General features: G+C 43.2%; 1 protein-coding gene across 1 annotated transcript in view; it reads right to left on the bottom strand.

Moving 5' to 3' along the window:
- LOC146822082 (uncharacterized) overlaps positions 1-20,530 on the bottom strand; it is a 237,178-nt gene that overhangs the window by 149,339 nt on the left and 67,309 nt on the right. The window contains exon 5 of the mRNA XM_085613179.1: positions 10,585-10,734. Within this exon, the coding sequence (XP_085469305.1) occupies positions 10,585-10,734 (150 nt within the window). The remainder of the gene's footprint in view (positions 1-10,584; positions 10,735-20,530) is intronic.

The following is a 20,530-nucleotide window of genomic DNA, read 5'->3' as shown; positions in this document are numbered from 1 at the left end:
CTTGTGCTGCTTCACGCTACTGGAATGAGGTAACCTCTGATGAGGACTTCCATACTATGTTTCTGCCTCTGATGGGAGCGTCCTTGGCCTGGTTGGTCACTGACCCTGCACTCTTCATTTTTGCATAGTCCGGCATTGGCTTGTCTCTATCTGTTTATTCTGGACTGTCTTCGGGAACATTTCTTTATTCACTCCACAAGCTCTCCTATGGTTACTGCTTCATCTTATATGTGACTGAATGCCTTCACTGTTTGGTCTTACCTTATAGTCGTCCTCTTCCTTGCTGTTGGTCATTTCTGATTGGCTTCTATGGGCAAGTTACGTAACCCAAAATTTGTCTTTACTCCTTCGGGAAACTCTCCTGTGGCAACTTCTTCACCTCACTCAACGGCGGACTCTCCTCCCAAGGCAGCCCCAATGGCGGGAGTAGCTCTCCCTCGCTCCTCCTCAACACAGCCGCCTTTAAACAAATCCTCACCTCCGTCAGCAACATCTTCTAAGCGTCTCAAACAAGATGCCTCTTCTTCAGAGAAGTCACCATCCCCTATTTCCATGGAGATGCTTTTTGAGGAAATTCGTGCCCTTCGGCCATATGTGGAGGAGACCAACAGTAAGATGCAGTTTCTTGAGGAGAAATGGTCGTCCATGGACAACAGAGTTACATCTGTGGAGCAACAGTTTTCGGATCTTCAATCTACTTCCCAGAGGGTCTCCTCCTTGGAAAAATCTGTTTTGGCGCTTCAACAGCATACGGAGGAATTGGAAAATAGAAACAAGAGGAATAACCTTCGTATATTTATGGTTTACCGGAATCTTTAGAAGGGGACGATCCTGTGCTCTTTTTCTCCTCCTTTCTCCCGAAGCTTTTGGATATGCCGTCCACCACTTCCCTCAATATTCAGAGAGCACATAGACTTGGTCCTCGCTCGTCCACATCAACCAAGCCAAGGGGAGTCATTATCCTTTTTTTGAAGTTCACAGATCTTCTCTCTGTTCTCTCAGCGGCCAGGGCCAAGCGTCAGATCTCCTGGTTGGGTCAGAGAGTGTATCTTTCCCAAGATGTTTCAAATGCTACTGCCTCTCGTCGGAAGGAATTTTTGTCTCTATGAGCTCCTTTGAGGTCTCTTGGTGCTAGATATGGTTTATTCCACCCATGCACTTTCAAAGTTACGCACCAGAATCAGACTTGGACCTTCCAGGATCCTGCTGAACTCAAAAATTTCATTCATATCCGTTCTAATTCTGCTATGGAGACCTCTTCCTCTTCTTGTGGCTGATTGTTAAATTGTTTTTACACTTTCAGATTACTTGAAAATGTCTAACTTTTGCTTCCCTTACAGGTCGTCCATTTTTGTCCCTGTCTTTGTTTCTGTTTATTAGTCTTTTCGTATTGATTATAAATATACTTTCTTATTCCCTTGTATCTAACTTTCATCTCCCTCTATCCTTTGTTTAATAATTGTATCTTGTTTTTGTCCTTCAACAATCCTTTTTGACTTCTTTGCATCTTGCTTCCTCAGGTCTTTCCTCTATGTGTCGCTCTTGGATTTTTACCCTTTGGTTGTCATAGTGTCTTTTCTTATTCTCAAATGTTACCCATTCTTTATTCATTTATCTAGATGGACCGACTGCCTCTTCACCTGGCTCTTCGGTTATGTTCTGTGTTCCGGTGCGATCCGGCCTGGTCTCCCGTCTTGGGGGATCTGTCTTGTTGAGTGTCGCCATTTCCCCGTTGTCCTATTTCGTACTCCCCTCAGGTATGTTTTCTTCAGTCATCCCTTTGGGATATGTGCTGTCTCTCCTTGTATTCGCTTTCCTTTCCCGCTTCCTTTCTCCTTTTCTCTCCCCTTTACTGGTTGATCAACTCCGTTTCTCCTTTATTTCTTTTTACCCCTCTCCTTCCTTTTTCAACCTACCTTATCGATATTTCTCAAAGTTTTCTCTTTTTCGGCTTGTCTTTTGCGCGTGCCCTCTCTTTTTCACTTTTTCTGTCCTATTTGATTCTATGTTATTTGTTAATTCAAAGTTGTTACCTGGAATGTAAAAGGTTTCATTAACCCTATTAAGCGGCAGAGAGTTCTGTCCCATTTGGCTTCCTATAACCCAGATATAGCTCTCTTGCAAGAAACCCACCTTAATGTTGTTGAATCTCTGAAGTTAAAAAGAAGTTGGGTGGGTACAGTTTTATTTTCACCCTCTGACAACAAAAAGAATGGAGTCGCTATCCTCTGTCACAAAAGGCTTAAATGTACGGTTCTGTCCCAGGAGACGGACTCTGAAGGTCGTTGGATACTAGCCAAATTACTGCTGAACTCTATTCCTTTGACTGTTTTAATGTCTATGGGCCTGTACAAGCAGATTGTTCTTTTTGGCCTTTAATTACAAAGAAATGTATTCAATATAAGGATGTATCATTTATTTTTGGTGGTGATTGCAACCAGATTGTTGACCCGTTCCTTGACCGTAAATCCACAGTCCGTTTCACACCGCACAAACCCCACAAACAATTCCTTAATACTATTTCACAATCACACCTTATTGACTCTTGGCGTCTTGCACACCCTGACACATTGGACTATTCCTTTTTCTCTCCTCCTCACTCATCTTATATATATATATCTATCTATATTTTCCTCTCTAAATCTTTATCTCAGAATGTTCTGTCTTCTTCCATTGAACCTATTGTTATCTCGGACCACGCTCCCATCGTAACAGATTTTGACCTACTCCCACCACATCCTAAACCCTCCCGATGGCGCTTTAATAGTGCACTTCTTACTGATCCCAACTTTTCTTCCTCTTTTCGCTCTTTTGTGGAAGAATTCTTTTCTCTGAATTCGGATCCTAGTATTTCTTCCCACACTCTGTGGGATTCCTTTAAAGCCTCTGCGAGGGGATTCATCATTGACTTTGTCTCTCGGAAGAAGAAACAGTTTACTCAAAAGCGGAAATCTTCCCTGGCCCATATAAAATTCTTGGAGCACCAGTTCTACACATCTTCTGACAAATTTATGTCACCGGATCTCCTGCGAGCTAAACTGGAATTCAACAAATGAACTACTGACAATGCTTCTTCGGTTCTTCTCCGCAGTAGTGCAAGGTATTACGGAGGTCGCAATAAATCTGGTAAGCTCTTGGCCAATTATCTTAAATCCCGTAAGGAGCGTACTCTTATAGACTCTATATATTCTTCTGCTGGCACTCTTCTCCACAAAGACAAAGAAATCCTTGAGCAGTTTCAATTGTTTTACCAGAACCTGTACACCCCAGAATGCCCTCCCACTCCTTCTCTTATTCAGAGCTATTTTGAGAATCTCCCTAAACCATCTAATTCTCACCTTAATTTTCCGGATCTTGACCTCGATCTTTCACTACATGAACTCTCTGCAGCCTTGACATCCCTTACTAAAGGCAAAACCCCTGGCCCTGACGGCTTTCCTGTGGAATTTTATTTGCATTTTTCAGACATTTTACTGCCTAAACTTTTAACCCTCTTTCAATCATTTTGCTCATCCGGCAAGGCAGAAGGCACTTTTCAAGATGCCACCATTTGTCTGAACCCCAAAGAAGGTCGCGATCATCAATTTTGTAAAAATTACCGGCCGATTTCGTTAGTCAATGTAGACTACAAAATTTTTGCCAAATTACTTGCAATGCGCCTAGACCCCCTTATGCCTCACCTCATTGGCAAAGAGCAATGTGGCTTCGTTAAGGGCAGACTTACTTCGGACAACTCTCGCCTTTTTCTTAACGTCCTAAATAAGGCTCCCTCACTCTCAACCCCTCTTGCTGCTATCTCTGTTGACGCAGAGAAGGCCTTTGACAGGGTTGACTGGTCTTTTTTGTTTGCTTCATTGCGATGGCATGGCTTTGGTCCCAAATTTATATCCCTTATCTCTCTCCTATATTCTGCTCCCAAGGCTTCGGTACTTGTGAATGGACAACTTTCTCCATCTTTTAATCTTCAGAGGGGTGTTCGTCAAGGTTGTCCTCTCTCCCCACTTCTTTTTGTCTTATCTCTTGAACCCTTTTTATCCCCCATTCGCAATAATACTTCCATTTCTGGTTTCCCTTATGGTTCTAATCAATTGAAACTTTCTGCCTATGCGGACGATATCTTATTGTTTATTTCTGATCCTGAATCCTCCGTACCCCCCTTGCTGTCCGAGTTTAACTCCTTCTCTTTGGTTTCAGGTTATAAGATCAATTCGGACAAAACTGAAATTCTCCCTCTCACCTCATCCTGTCTCCCCCATCTTTTCTCTGCTACTGGTTTTGCCTGGAGTAGCTCCAAGATTAAGTACCTTGGCATTTTGTTTTCCAACTCCATCTCATCCTCGGTTAAATTAAATATGTCGGCAGTTATTTCCAGGATTGATCAGTCGCTCTCAGCCTGGAATCCCCTCTTTCTTTCCTGGTGGGGTCGATTGGATTCAATTAAAATGATGATTGCTCCTATTCTAATTTATACCTTTTCTATGTTACCGGTTCATATCCCTACATTTTACTTTAAAAAAATCGATTCTCTTCTTTCTCGATTTCTTTGGAAAGATAAGAAATCCAGTATTTCTCTTGCCACCCTCCGTAAGCCCAAATCTAATGGTGGAGTTAACTTCCCTGATTTCCGTCTTTATCATAGATCCTTTTCTTTACGTCAGGCTTCGAGATGGATCTCATCAACTCTTTCTCCTTTCTCGCCCCTTTGGCTTCTCATTGAACACTCTTTACTATTACCCTTCTCCTTTGCTGAGGTGGTACGATTCTCTGCCAGGAATCCCTACTCTCTCTGTCCCCTATTCAAACATACCTCCTCTCTTTTAAATCCTTTGGTTCTTCCCTCCGTGGTCACACGTACGTCCTTTTTGAATTCTCCTATCTGGTATAACTCTCTTATTCTTCTAAAAAATAGACCCATTTTTTGGAGATCGTGGAGGGTAAAGGGCATATTGTGGGTCAACCAACTTTTTGATGGCATATCCCCTTGCTCTTTTCCCCAATTTCAACTTTTATTTCGGTGCCCTCGTTCCTTTCTGCGGAAATTCACAACCCTCATGGCAATTATCCTTGATCGTTATTATTCTCTCCCCTCTACAGCATCACCGTCACCTCCCCCTCCTCTTCTAAGTATTCTTGCGACACTCCCTAAGGCATCTCTCATCTATAAATCTTTTGTATCTCCTAATCCTAATCGTGTCAAAACTAAAGTGGAGCTTTCTTGGGAAACAGATTTTTGTTGTACTTGGCCGATTGCTCTTTGGGATAAGCTGTGGTCCAGATCTTTAAAAATTTCTCGCTCTGCTTCTCTTACTCAATCCTTATTTTATCTGTATCACAGACTCTACCTCTCTCCCCTTTCTTTATCCCGTTTTTCCCCCTCCTCTGACTCTAAATGCTGGTCTTGTGGCTCTTCTGATGCTGACCTTTTCCACATGTTTTTTCTGTGCCCAGTCGTTTCTACCTTCTGGGGGAAAGTGTGGTCATGCCTCTCTCGTATCTTCCCTCTCCCTTCCTCCTTCACAAACTCTTTTCTCTTTTTGGGTAGCCTCTCTGAACCTTTGAACCTACCCGTTCATCTACACGGTCTCTTTGACCTGACGCTTGCTCTTGCCTTCCAACACATTTCTTCCAACTGGAAATCTCTAGCTTCTATTTCCCTACAAGGCTGGTGGAATTCTTTATGCCATTTTCACAGACTGGACGTCTCCTTTGCCTCCACGTGTAAACCTGTTCGTAATGTTGATCTTTTCTGGTTGCCTCTCACCACGTATCTGGACTGCTTGGCCCTAAAGAAACCCATACGTCTCAATGCAGAAAATTTTAGGCCCCCTTGAATGTCTTGAACTCTCTCCTTTTGTTATCCCGTATAGGTTTATTTAATACTATTGCTTGTTTATGATGGTAATTTTGCATCGCTGATTTATATAGTTTGAATATATGCCGTAATTATTAGATAATGAATGGTCTATATTATTTCTTTATATCTTCCCCTCCCCTTCCCCCTCTTTTCCTCCCTTATCCTATCCCTTCTCTTGTCTCCTTCAATGTTAAAATTCTCTTAAAATGCTTTGTGGGTTTCTAACATTGATATTAGCAGTATTAAGTTTTTTCATTGGATTCTGTATTATTGCAATGTTTGCTGATATCTTCCTTTTGTTATAAATTATTTAATAAAGCTTTCAAACACAAAAAAAAAAAACTCATCCACTTTCCCTTTCAGGACAATGGGCTGAATTAAAAAAAACAAGGATTGCTTTATTTAAAAGCAATCACAGACTTGGTGGTCTGCTGACCCCCATGCCACCATCCCTATGATGGCTGTGAATCATAGTGGGTCGGAATTTGCGACCTACCTCATTAATATTTATGAAGTATGTCAAATTGTGACCCACTACGATTCAGTATTTTGATAACAGACCCAGTAGTTCACTGGTCTTTTCGCAAAATACCAAAATAATGATTGCAAGTTACAACTAGCATTTTGCGACCAGTTCTTCGTACTCTTGGCACAGGAATCCTTAGAAAGAGTCAAACAAATCAAACTCAGTGAAATCCTTTGTTGAAGGACGATTATTTACCTCAGTTTGTGGTTTTTGGTTTCTCTAATCCTGGGGGCTACCTCTTAACCCCCTTAGTCCTCTGCAATCTTTTTTTCTCCACCTCTCCTTGTTTCCCTTCCCCAATCCTATCACTTTCCATCCTGCCTTAGGGCGCTCCCGCTTGCCTCCTCCCCATTCCATCTGCACCATCCTCATCCACTATTGCCACCCTGTAATTCTACAAACCTATACTTAAAAAACATAGAATTCTTACAATTCAAATAATAGTAGTAATTGTAAGAATGTTGTTCTTTATACAGTCCTTGGTTTCTACCCTAGAACCAGTACACCTTTTCCACTGAACCAGGCTATTTTCATAGAAAAGGTATTTTGGCATTTTGGCATTTCTCCAACTTGAAGTTTCCTCAGTCTCATTTTGTCAGTCTGAGTGTCTTCATTTTGGATTATCGTTCACTTGATGGAATTCTATATAAATGAGATCTACTCCTGATAGCAGACTGTATGGCATCATTTCAAAATGTAATGCTTTACTTGGCACCTAATTCATATGTTTCATTTTTTTCAGGGTTAATATTGCATGGTCGGTGCATAATGAAAAATCATAGTAGGCCTTAGCTCAGTTGCTGACTTTGCTTGTCTAAGCTTTTCGGCAAAAGGATGAAAGCTCTACATCAGAGGCTCTTAACCTGTGGTCAGGAGACACCTTGGGGACTGCAGAACCTACTCAAGGGGTGCACGACTGCTTGGAAAATTAAATAATATTAACAGATTAATAAGCTGTGTACAGAGAAGCAAAATGTGCCATTGAACATTTTTAACGTTTTGTAAATGTGTTGGAATTTGAATTTGGAGAATAAATATTAAGGATCTGATTTAGATGGTGGGCAGGTTACTCCGTCACAATGATGGCGGATATCCCGTCCCCCGAATCTAATACACACTATTTTTATATGAAATTTAGATTTTGGTGGATGGATTATCCGTAACCGCTGTGAGGGAGTAACCCATCCACCAACATCTAAATCAGGCCCTAAGTTAGTAGCCTCAGATTGATTTGTGGGAGCTGTGCATGTGCATCAAACAGAACACAATAGGGACATTGAGGGGCCTACACTGAATTTAGAAAATCTCTAATCTTCCTATTAAAATTAAAATGTTAATTTCCCTTTTATATTTGTTTATGAACTAAATACAATATTCAATCAATTGTTTATTTGCTTGATGAATGCTTGTTTTTGTATTTTTTGTATGTTGTTTGCGGTTCAAACCATTGATGGATCCCTGGCTTCAATTCATGCTTGCAGGCGGTCCCAGATTCCATTATGATTCAGTGGTTGTCTCCTGGTTCCAGCAATGCTTAGGTGGGGTTCCAGAGAAGTAAAAAGGGTAAGAACCACTGCTCTTCATCTCTGACTCATAAACATTAGGGGAATGTTGCAGTATATTTCGTTCATGAATCGTCCTGTAGTACCAAAAATGATAGTTGCCATCGTGTTGCCAAACACAGCTTTAGCAATTTAAATATACAAAAGAAAGAAAATATACAAATTAGGTATCAAGTAAAGCATTACATTTTGAAATGATGCCCTACAGCCTGCTATCAGGAGTAGATCTCATTTATATAGAATTCCATCATATTGACGAATTTCCAAAATGAAGGCAGTCAGGCTGACAAAATAAGGCTGGCAAAACTTCATGCTGGAGAAATGCCAAAATGACGAAATACCTTTTCTATGAAAACAGCCTGGTTCAGTGGAAAAAAGTGTAATGGTTCCGTAATAGACACCAAGCACTGCAAAAAGAACTCCATAAAAATGTTGTTTTGAAAACCATAGTTCCGTCTAAACAAATGAGCCCTGGGTGAATTGGGAATGTATTCTACTTTTCTGAAATGCATAGCTTTCTGGGTTCATCCTTGGAATTCTCACCTTTTTAACCACACACTGTCATGGAGAAAGTAATGTATTTTTCCCTATCAAGCTTTCAGAAAACTTAGATGTGAGTGATTTTAAGACACCAAACGCTTTCCAACTTCCTTTTTTTTTGTGAAAAAATATTTGTTTTTAGCGTCAGTATTTTGTTTTCATTGTCCTTTAAAAATGAATGTTTCCCATGCTTTATTCCATACTTATTTTCTCACTGCTGCAGAGTTATCGTCATGTAGGAAAAGAAGAAACCAACAAGAGAAAAACTTCTTAAGCCACACGATCAGGCAAAAACTGTGAAAGAACTGTAATAAAATGTAGATCAATGCAAGGAAACTGCGGGGCATATTTATTCAAGAGTTTGAAGCCCATGCACGACATAACGGGGCGCAAGAGCCTTTGGTGGCCCTGAATTGCTTGATAAATCTAGAGTAACTCAATGCAGCACAAATCACTGCATTACGTTGCTCTGCCCCAGGGAGCCGTTCCATGGGTGGGGCGTGGGTGTTCCCACACATACACCCATGGATTTTGATGCATTCCCAGGCTTACCATTACTGGTAGACCTGGGAATTCATCAAAATGCCACGCCTTCCCAGGTGAGGCCAAACTAGGGAAAATATCTGTATTACTCCCATTTTGTTCCTCTTTCTACGTGACACATAGAAAGAGGAAAATGCCTCAGGGGTACTTTCCTGCACAAAAACAATCCTGCTTACAACACAGGCAACCTTGCACCATGGTGCAAGGTTGCCTCTATTGGCGCTAGACAGCACATTGTGCACCAGTGCAAGGAAAAGACAGGAATGCGTGCCCCTTCACGTTTGAGTCAAACATCATGGGTCAGGAGTGGCTAGCAGTGTTCACGTTCCAACCTGAGCACCGCCATGGGTTTGCTATAGTCTCACAGCCAGGCAAAAATAGTAGTCGGGAGGTGAGGATACCACTTATGCAGGTCTGGCAAGACAGTGTCGATGAGGTAGGTCAGCATTCTTATCCCAACATGCATACCACACCAGGGAGCCCATGCAATTTGGAAATTGATCTGAGTGTGATGTGCAACCAAGATCCAAAAATGTTGTTTCCTTTTACTGGCCCGTGATCCTTCCCGCTGCTTCACAGACTTTTGCCTGATCACGTGGCTAAAAATCCACCTATCTTTTGCAGGCCTTGAGAAAGCTCCAATCCTGCCCACAAACTTGGTGTAAAACAGGTGTTAGAGGTGCAACTTCATAAATTCCAATGAAGTACTTGAACTTGAATAAGATAGAAGAAAATAAAGAGAGTATCATAAATCAGGATCACAAAAGTGAATTTCCAGTGTGTCAATTAATGTCCATCTCAGTAATTGCTTCTTTATAAATAACCTGTTAAGCCTTTGGCAATTTTACAATAATATTTGTTTGCAGTTTGCTTTGAAATTGTTGTATACAACATCCAGTGGGTTAGTGGGCACAACCAGTGCTGTCACCAAATGTATATATACACTAACTAGATTTATTAAAAAAACATACATCAGCTATAAAATGGGCACATGATCTTGAGGGACCAACTGTGAACTTCTCACTTTTCTTGTGATCTGTGTGCTCCTATTTGTTTTATTAAGGGCTGTTGAATTTTCTGCAACAAAAAATAATTTTTCCGTATATCGTGTTTGTTCCTAATATATCTATTTTGAGCCAGACCCTAGTACAGCCGCCTTGGGAGATGCACTGGGCACCTGAACTCCTGCAGGATAAAATATGACATCTTAGGAGAATCTTCTCACGGATAATGGGGCACTTATTGCTTTGAATTGACGGGTCTAGAGGGGCTGTATCTACAAAAAATGTCAGGGCTGTAACCTGGTTAAAAAACCTGAAATAGAACAAGTGCTTACGCCTAAGCCTCTAGAGCCTTGGTTAAGAGAAAGGAGTGCAGATTAATGAAGTCTGGACCCTCCTTGTATCCTATCATGAACACACAGTAGAGTTTCTTCAATCCAGTATATCTTTTGCACACTCCAAGACACATGTGTAGAGGCAGGGCGAATTTCGATTCAGGTGGTGAGTCTAGGATCCATGAAGAAAACTCAATAGAATGTGAAAATGCTTTACACTTACCTCTTCCATAGCATTCGATCCAGCGACGATCTTTGTCGTAGTTGCTAGTGGTGGCACACCACAAGGAAGAATGATCTGTTGTGGTGCAGCTTTGGTAGGTTACTTTTTTGTAGATGAATGGCAACACACAAGCTGCGTTGATGGCTGCATCTGAAATATGGAGATCAAAAAATTAGACCAGTCAGGGTGTAAAGGAAGAGAACTTAGCAAGTTGATTCATTGGCGCTGGGACTGCTGGTTGCTGGAGTCCCTTGTGCTCTTTGGGGGTCTCTGTGTGCTAAAGACACCTCCCTTGCTGTCACTGGTGTCCCATGCTGTGGGGATGCTGAGTGCACTATAAAGTATGTCACGGAAAGCCCCACCCCCTTGCAGTGACTTTGCAACGGGAGCTCCTGGCGTTGGAGCCCCTGGGTGCTGGAGTCCCTTGTGCTCGTTGGAGTCTCCGGGGACACACCCCTCCTGCCGTGACTGGTATCTCCCTTTAAACAATATTCGTGCCTTCGATATTTCTGTTTAGAACATTAGTGTCACTATATTCTTGACAAGATATTTTTTAAACACAATATGTTTTATTTACTATTTTTTACAAATACTATAGTCCTCGTTATCTTTTGTAACATTTCCTGTACACTGATTTACACATGTATGATTCTTTGAATTTGTGCATTTTAAGAATATGTTTAGTTTATGAAATGTGCTAATTTTTAAATGAATTTTGAAAATCCTTCCTTCTTTTGCTGAAAAAATATCCCTTACATATCCTGTTCTTTCTTCATTCCCTATATGAATAGTGAAAATATTGGGACTACTTCCCAAACTCTCTGTTGCAGTCACATCTAGATCCTGCAGATGCAAGTAATGTATTGCATAAGCATGGGAAATGGACTTTAAGAGTTTGAAAATATCAAAAGGATAAACCTGAGTGTGGACCACATTTGTAGGGGATTTTCCTTACCACTTCCCTGAAAATCCCCTGGAGACTCCCACCAGTGCAACTAATAAGGAAATGTTAATGCGCATATTACGCAGACTGAAATAAGTTAAGCACTCTGAATTCACTGCCTTACACAAGTTCATGAATACAGTGTGACATATGCAAGAATAAGGTACACTAAGTGAGCCAAGATGGAAGGCTAGAAGAAGGCTCCTTAAGCACACTACAGTGCAATTTAATTGTGCAATTGTTCAACAGGACTTAGGGCTAGATGTACAAATGATTTGCGACTCGCAAATCAGTCACAAATCGGCTAGCAACTGACAAAGTGGCGTTTCATAATGTACAAACGCCATTCACTGACCAAAAATAGCAATGCAACATGTTTGCAAGTCGATATTTTTTTTAGATCAAAATTTATAAGTCGCAAAAACAGAATTGGTATTTGCGACTTGCAAACCTTATGTTTGAGGCTGTTGCAATTAGCAACTAGTTGCAAAAACACCAGTTTGCACATGCAATTTTGCACTGATTCATTTCAAGTAACTGTGCAGACTATAAAAGCTGGCCCCGAATGCATCAGGGGTTTCCACAATCAGCAAATTGTATGTGATTGTAAGGAGGATACGAGTACCGGCTGCTCAGCAGAGGAGGAGAGGACAGGAGAGGATCTAACTATTTTCCAACAGAGAAAGGAGGAAATCTTTGAACATTTCAGGGAAAGTAGTGCAGTGATTTTAGATTTGATTGAATTGCAAAAAACACATCTTGAAAGCAGTGCGCTGCGCAGCAGTTCCATCTCCACACATGTGCAGGTGTTGTGCTTACTGCACCTTTTGGCCTCTGGCCACTATCAGGAGTGTTGGCTGTTACTGGTGGGGTGTCACAAAGTGCGCTGTCGAGTTTTTTTATGTAAGTTCTTAGATGCCATGCTTCTAACCATGAACAGGTACATATACTTGACCAGGAATGCAGAGGAAATTCAAATCACAAAATGTAACTGTTACACAGTGGCAAAATTCCCATGTCTTAGGGCGTGTAGATGGAACACATGTTCCTATTAGTCCTCCAGCCCATATTGAATACTTGTTTCGGAATCGGAAAAATACACATTCCCTCAATTTCCAAGCTGTATGTGAAGCACACCCTATCATTACAGATACAGTGGCAAAATACCCCCATGTCTGGTACATCTTCAGGCACAGCGGAACACCAACGCATGAAAACAGGGGATTTTGAGGAGGGATATGGTTTAGGTAATGTGATGCTGCATGATAACCCATATGAATGTGATCACTAGATCTCAGGTTCTCACACTTATGTCTCTAGTTCCAAGTGACAGTCTGTATGCATTAAGGCCTGGGATGCTGACCCCATACCTAGCCCAAGCAAACCAAAACGGAAGGCTTTACAACATTGCTAATCTTGCTCATCGACGCACAAGAGCGGTGATTGAATTAACATTTGGCATGCTGAATTCAAGATTTCGGTGCCTACACAAGAGTGGAGGTGCAAACAAACTTTTGGAAACATGTGCCATGCTGCACAACATAGCAACCAGGTGCCGTCTACCAATCGATTTGAAGGACACTGATTCTGAAGATGAGGATCAGGAACCACTTCTTTAGCAGCCTGGACACCAGAGACCAGAGTACAGCGCTGGTGAGGAGATGCCTAAGGGATCACATTGCAACAAATCACTTCTCAAGGTAAATGCTGAGACACTGGACTCATTGGAATGCTGCAAACCAAAGCAAGCTTTAATATCAGGATTTTTATATCCAACGTTTAAGGTATAAACTGTATGAAAGCCAATTGGTCATCAAAGTTCAAAGATTACATCACCAAAATAACTACAACCATGCCTATATGACCTTACAATATGATAGTAGCTTTCTGCAGTTACGTCCTATATGGCCTAACCCTATGTGTTCTCCAGCAGGAGTGGAACTGCTGCTGCTTCGCATCGCACGTGCATCACAGGCAGAGACGCTGCTAACACTTGAGATGTCCTCACTGTAGGAAGCTGGCTCTGTATATACTATACCAAACTGAGGTAAAGTGTGCACAGAGTCCAGTGAAACCCCAAAGGGAGGCAGAGGTAATGTTAGATAAAACTTTACTCTCTATTTATGGTAGTGTGGTCGATCAGTAAGGTAGTATCAGAGGACAGTGTTAAGCATTTGTTGCACACACTCAGTCAGCAAATGAATTCACACTCTCAAAGGCTGAACTTCAGACCAATTGTTTTTGTATAAAAATATTCTTTTAGTTATTTTATTTTCTAGAACCAAGCAAGCCTGGCACAGGTAAGCAATACATACTTTACAGTAGTAAATGATGATTGTAATACAGTTGAATTGCAATTGTAAATGTACTATGGTTTGACTTACAGTATTGTTTCAGAGAAATGCAATCACTTGTAAATACAGTACAAAGAATTGAACGGGATTTTCAGTAAAATAGCAGGTAAGTTACTTTTGGATCACTTTTCTTACTCAGTGATGTCCGCCTGGATGCGGCACTGAGACTTTTCCTGTAAACAGGTGAGTAAAAGCGATTTTGTTTAATCGTACAATTTTAAAGAATTTTTGTAGGTTTCAAAACTCCACACTGAGAAACTTTTTCAGGCAAAAGTGTCAATATTATCCTATGGAGGAAAATATGGTTATCGGTTTTTAGGTAAGTATTTGGTAGTGGGAGTTGAGGTTCTGGGGGTAGACTCAGGGTTCCCCCAGGGTCAGTGATGCACTCTTCTTACACCCTCAGTGGCAAAAGGGTGGCCGGGTCCAGAGTGCTGAAGCCCGATGTTATCCAAAGGGGCATAGGGGGCCTCAGGATGGTGGCTGCTGGAAAGCAGGCCCCTGGGCTGTGGGAGCAAAGCTCATGGACTTTAGCTCAGGGCAAATGGGGAAACAAGTTACCATTAACCCGTTAACTGCGGCATAAAATCCGCCGCGGTGCGGGTAAATTCTTGCGGGGGCAAGGGCTCGTCGGCCAACGGACGTGCGCAGCACTACGGAGGTAGTGTTCGCGACGGCCGTTGGCCGACGGGCGCATCGAATGGGTTAAAGGTGGTAGGGCGGCTGGGTGCAGGGTGCTATTGCGACCTCGGATGCCCTGTTGTTTCCAATGAAGACCCTCCAGTTTGCAAAAGCACTGCAGGCAGGGAGACGAAGGACTTCTGGGTTCAACCACCACTTTGAAAGGTAAGTTGGGAAGTCAAGGGATGGTTACGCACCTTTGGTTTGGGCACACAAGGCAGTGGGGCATCAGGTGCCGAGGTGCCTTTTGGGGTCGGATCTTCTTACCAGCTCCTGGTAGCGGTTAGGGGGGCCTTCTGGATTTAGACTGCAGGCGTCAGCTGGAAGTTTGAGGCAGGACAGGGGAGGCCGGCTCTCGGTTCAGGATCGCCAGGGTGACCAGCTCGGGCCATGGGCAGCGGGTGCAGGTTTAGGTGGATTCGCGGTCTCCGGCTGCTGCCAGAGGTTGCAGTTGAACAAATCCGGTGTTCACAGGGGAAGCAGTCTTTGGAAGTGAAGGCAGGCAGGTCCTCTGGGGTTTTTGAGGTTACTGGCTGCAGGACACATCAGGATTTCGCAGGAGCAGGTTCGAGGGGGAGACAGGACGGTAGGGCTGGGGCCAAGTCAGTGGGTGTCTTTCTCTTGTTAGCTGCTGCACGGCTGTTCGGTTCTTGTTTTTCTTTTCTTCTTGTCTGGATCTGAGGAAGAAAGGTTCAGGGGTGCCCCTAAATACTAGATTTAGGGGCTTTACTGGTAGGTAAAAGGCAGGGACCAATGGGTCTCTTCCCTGGGGTGGGTACACCCCCTATTATGCCAACTTCCAGTGAACTGCTATACCAAATACATGATGCCATGAGCACTTTTGAACAAAATAACACGAGTCTCCTTTCTTCCTTCGTGTAATGTCGTGTACATACATGTATATTTGCCTTTCTTATTAATTCTATTTGAGACATTGTTGTTAATTTTCGTTTTGATCTATGCCAGGGCAGTGGTTTGTAGGCATGACACACAGGGATGTGTGGCATGTTGACTCTTCACTTTGTTCTGCACCAAGACACGCAGCCTGCAAAGGCAGTCTGTGAGTGTCAGGGTACAGGACCTCTAAGGAGGGCACAATAAGTGCTGTAGCCCTTAGAGTCCTTCTCTAGTCACAGTGCCCTGGGTACCTGTGGTACCATTTACCAGGGGCTGACCTGTGGCCAGAGATGCCAATTGGGTTTAGACTTCAAAGCAGTTTTAGGGAAAGAACATAGGCCCTGGGTACCTGATTAGCAGGAGTCCAGGGCACACTCAGTCAAAGTACATCAGCAATTCAGCAAAAAGTGGGGGCAACCATGCAGAAAGAGGGTACTTTCTCACACAACCCCCTCAAACGAAAGAGGATTAGACTAACCTTGCCCTAGAGAGTCTTCATTTTCTAAGTGGAAGAACCTGGAAAGTCCATCTGCATTGACATTTGCAGTCCCAGGTCTGTGTTCCACTACAAAGTCCATTCGCTGTAGGGAGATGGACCACCTCAACAGATTAGGATTTTCACCTTTCATCTGCATTAGCCATCTGAGAGGTCTGTGATCAGTTTGAACTAGGAAGTGTGTACCAAACAAGTATGGTCTCAACTTTTTCAGGGACCAAATCACAGCAAATGCCTCCCTCTCAATGGCACCCCAATGCTGCTCCCTGGGGAGAAGCCTTCTGCTTATCAAAGCAACAGGTTGGTCTTGGTCTTCATCATTGGTGTGGGATAGGACCGCTCCTATCCTTAGCTAAGGGGCATCAGTCTGCACAATGAACTGCTTGGTAAAGTCTAGAGCTTTGAGAATTGGTGCTGAGCACATGTCCTCTTTCAGGGTGTCAAAAGCCTTTTGACAACTAACTGTCCAGTTTACCTTCTGGGCATCTTCTTGGGGGCAAGTTCTGTGAGGGAAGCCATTATGGACCCATATCCCTTTACAAACCTCCTGTAGTACCCAGTCAAGCCAAGGAATGCCCTGATTTGGGTTGTTGGAGCTGCCCAGTCCAGTATGGCCTGGATCTTGGGCTGGGAGTGCCACTATCCTCTGTGAGGAAGTGGGAGTCTTGTGTTTATAATTTGCAAGTGGGCACGCTTACCTGAGCACCACCGGTGATCAGGTAGCATGCTGGTATGGTAGCTGATAGAGTGTAGATAATAGTAGGTGGTTATAGTTAGGTCCTAGTTTCCATAGAAAATGTATTTTTTGTTTTGCCAATAACTTTGACGCCGCTTGACGAATCTTCACTTTTCCTACAGTCGGTTCAGCTGGTGTCCCAAAACGTTTTTCCCCATGCACTTTCCCATAGGGATTTTGAACACAACTACAGGCAAACTGCTGAACGTAATTACACCAAATTTGGTAGAAAGCTAGATGTTGTCCCAGAAAGCATGCTTTTTGTGAATTGGTGTAAAGCCATTCAATAGTTTTAGAGACATTTACTTAAAAAAAACTATAGATACCTGGAGACACAGATCCTTGCTGTGACTTTCAGATCCTACTGAAATGTGATTGGCTGCCAACACTTCAATGAGGAAGTGTTGGCAAATTCACCGGCGGACCCGGGGATCCGCTACAGAATCGAAACACTTTTTCTGGAAGTCCCCAAAGTGGGCCAAATCCCAGGGGCAGTGTTTTTTAATTATGCAGGGGGTGCCCGCCACCTCCCCGGGGCCAACTATAAAATGATGCAGGGGGACGTTGCGGACCCCGGCAGCCCTGGGGACTGCCACCTGATGTTTAGAGAGACTGCATTTTTTGCTTCTTGTCTAAAGGGGTGAAATATCAATAATGTTTTTTCACCTGAATCTATAGCTATCCCTGACTCAGGAATATTCAGCCCGAAATGCATTGGGCCCAAGGGAATACAGCTGCATAGGATGAATTATGTGGTCCATGTGCTATAGAAACATTCCTGGATCGGCATATCTATAGCATTTGAAACAAATTGGGAATCACACAGCCTTTTATGTGTATGGAGGAAGTGATAAAATTAAACATGGACTAAAACGCATTAAAATGGATGATTTAACTAATAACGGAGACTTTTGAATATTTTCTTCAGTCTGCAAATATTGTTGTCTTTGGGCATCTTAAAATAAAGGATGGTTGAACATTAAGGTGTGCATTCTGTCACTAAACTTGGATACACATCCCTGTGTGCTAGGCCTACAGAACACTAAGGGCCTGATGACAAGTTTGACAGTGCGGCGGCGGGACCACCCCACCGCCTGCACCGCCAAACCCGCTTAAAGCTGGCTGCCGTATAATTACTTTTTTTGTCATTGGCGGGTGATTATTTGGCGTTCCCACGGTGGTACTGCACCTATAAAATAGGAATTGCAATGGGAATGTCTAGGGAATTCCAGCACAGCAAGGACCTGAAAACCATGCTGTGCTGGAACCAGGGGTGCATGCACACAGGGGGTCACATGTTGTGCCCCCCTATGTGCATCCACATGGAGCGAGGCACTTCTTTCTTCACAGCCATTGTTTTCATGGAGGAAAGACCTTAATAAAATCAGTGGCGATGAGGAAAGTCCCACCAAGCATATTGATGCCTCTTGACTGCCGCACCACTGCCAGGGAATGGCAGCTCCCGGGCGGAGTCGACGGTCCCAGCGTGGCACGACCACCAAGGTTGTAATGTAGCACTGCCACCCCACCATAAGACAGGGTGCACTATACCCCTTGTGTGGGCATATCTACATGAGTGGATGTGTCCCTGTGAAATGTAAGTCAATTCTTTATATCACGAATGTGCAGGGAAACCATACTGAGTACGTGGGCTGGACACTCGTGATAACGAGTTCTCCAGCTACAGGATGACTGTACGCACAGATGTTTCATACCAAACATCTCGTATTATTAAGCCAACACTGATGTTAGTGTTCGATTTATTATTAAATGCACCCACAGTGCACCTTAGAGGTGCCCCCTGAAAACCTACTGACTACTAGTGGCTTGACTGACTGATCTTGACCAGCCTGCTGCCACTCCTGAGTTGAGAGCCATTGCTCTTAGAGGCCAGGAAAAAAGCCTGCTCTTGACAGAGGTGTTTATTTATTTATTTATTTAGAGGTTTTATATAGCGCTAGCTTGACCCAGGGGTAACAGAGCGCTTTACAGAATTAAGAGCAAGGCAACAATCAATGGAACAGGTTAATTACGAAATGGCAAAGGAAGTGAAAGATCAGCACAGATTTTGGAGCAAGGCAATAAACTTATGATCAATAGTTACATACGCTTAAAAATATGGGAAATGTAACGGAGAAGGAACACACATAAATTCAGTACAAAGAACGATTTGTAGGGATATGAGGGATGAAGTTGCTGAAAATGAGGTCCGAGCAACTAACAATTTGGGGAACATAAAGTGCTGGCTCGGCAAGAGCCAGTGGAAACAGAGCGATGAACAGACAAATTAAAGAAATGAGGTTAGAACAAGGTGTTCATACCTTCTCCATGCAGGACCTGCATTCCAGGGCTCTGCCGACCTGAGCCTCTCCAAATAGTGGAGATGACCCCCCCGTCCAGACAGGTGGAAAAATTAGTAAGATGAGGAAGCGTGTCCCCACTAAGCCAGCACCACCCCTAAGGTGGACTAGTTGATGAGGACACCACCTTTTCAAATATCTCCATCTTATTTTGGATTGAATTAGTATTTTAGGGTCAGGTTTAAGCCCACTTCCCACAGGAAGTGTAGATATAGAGGGTGTAGACACCCTAACAGTAGGCAGCCCATTGTCTACTACCGTCACTCCCCTTAACACCCCTAAATTGAGTATTTAGGTGGCACCCCTGAACCCTAAAACTCTGATTCGACAGGCAAGAGAAGAAGGAGGAAGAAGAGTCACTGTCTGGTGAGAACTGCAGAAAGCCCTATGAACTTCTGGTGCAAAACCCTGCCTGCTCGCTTCTCTCTAGACAATCGCGACAGAGAGACTCGCCCTGAAAGCTGTAAAACTACCAGAATGTCAGGTAGCCTGCCAGCACTTTGAAAATTGCCCGCAGTCTTCCTTAGAGTAGAGGAGATACTCCCTTGCAGTCTGCAGGTACCGAAGAGCAGATTCCACTCCACCGACTTGCAGCTCTCTGACTCGACCAACACTGCAGATGAACAGGAAAAGGTCCCGTGCTCTGGAGGATCAGATTTGTCTCTCCACCAAGTGTGAAGACACCATATCCAACCGGAGCCGTGCAGCACCAATACCCGCGGTACCAGACGCCCTGCAACCAACACCGACAGCGAGAGCCCATTCGGGATTCCTACTTCACCACGACTGAGCAGCCATCGAGGGATGTCATCATCACTGAGACCCACTTCGAGAGTGGCCTAGCAGTCCTGATTTTGCACCTGTCAGCTGTTTGTCCCCATCTGCGAGGAGCATCTTTGTGCATTTAGCTCAACCAACCTAGTTGCTCTGCACCTAGCCCTCCTGGCTTGTGTAAGGCTAAGCCGGCTGTGTTTTCTTTTTTTAAAGGCCCTTGCGACCCAAGCCCCCATTTGGGAGCTCTTGCACTTTCCTGCAAGTCCCCCTCTGCAGCCTGTTTCCAGGCGACCGACTGTACTTACATTTATGCATTCATGAATTTTCTTCACACAGGATTGCATTGTGCATAAAGACACATGACTTTGAAACATTTTCTTACCTTTAAAAATTGATAATAAAAACAGTACATATTTTTGAACAATGTTCCTGGTTTTTCAAAATACTTTTAAAGAAGTATTATTTTTCTAATTTAGTCTCAGATTTATTCTTTGAATGTGTGTCTCATGTATTACCTCTGTGAGTACAACAAACGCCTAGCACTACCATCTGATAAGCATAAGTGCTCGCCCACACTGCCACAAAATAGAGCATTAGTATTATCTACTTAAGCCTATGTAAACCAATTTGGGACTCACTGGACTCCTACACAGCGTACTTCTTTTTAGCACATTATATAGAAAGCCAGCATTCTGCATAGAGGGA

The sequence above is a fragment of the Triturus cristatus genome, chromosome 6 (assembly GCF_964204655.1).
Source record: "Triturus cristatus chromosome 6, aTriCri1.1, whole genome shotgun sequence".
In the NCBI taxonomy this organism is placed as follows: Eukaryota; Metazoa; Chordata; class Amphibia; order Caudata; family Salamandridae; genus Triturus; species Triturus cristatus.
The sequence above is the reverse complement of the archived record's forward strand: the minus strand, read 5'-3'. Positions and strand labels throughout refer to the sequence as shown.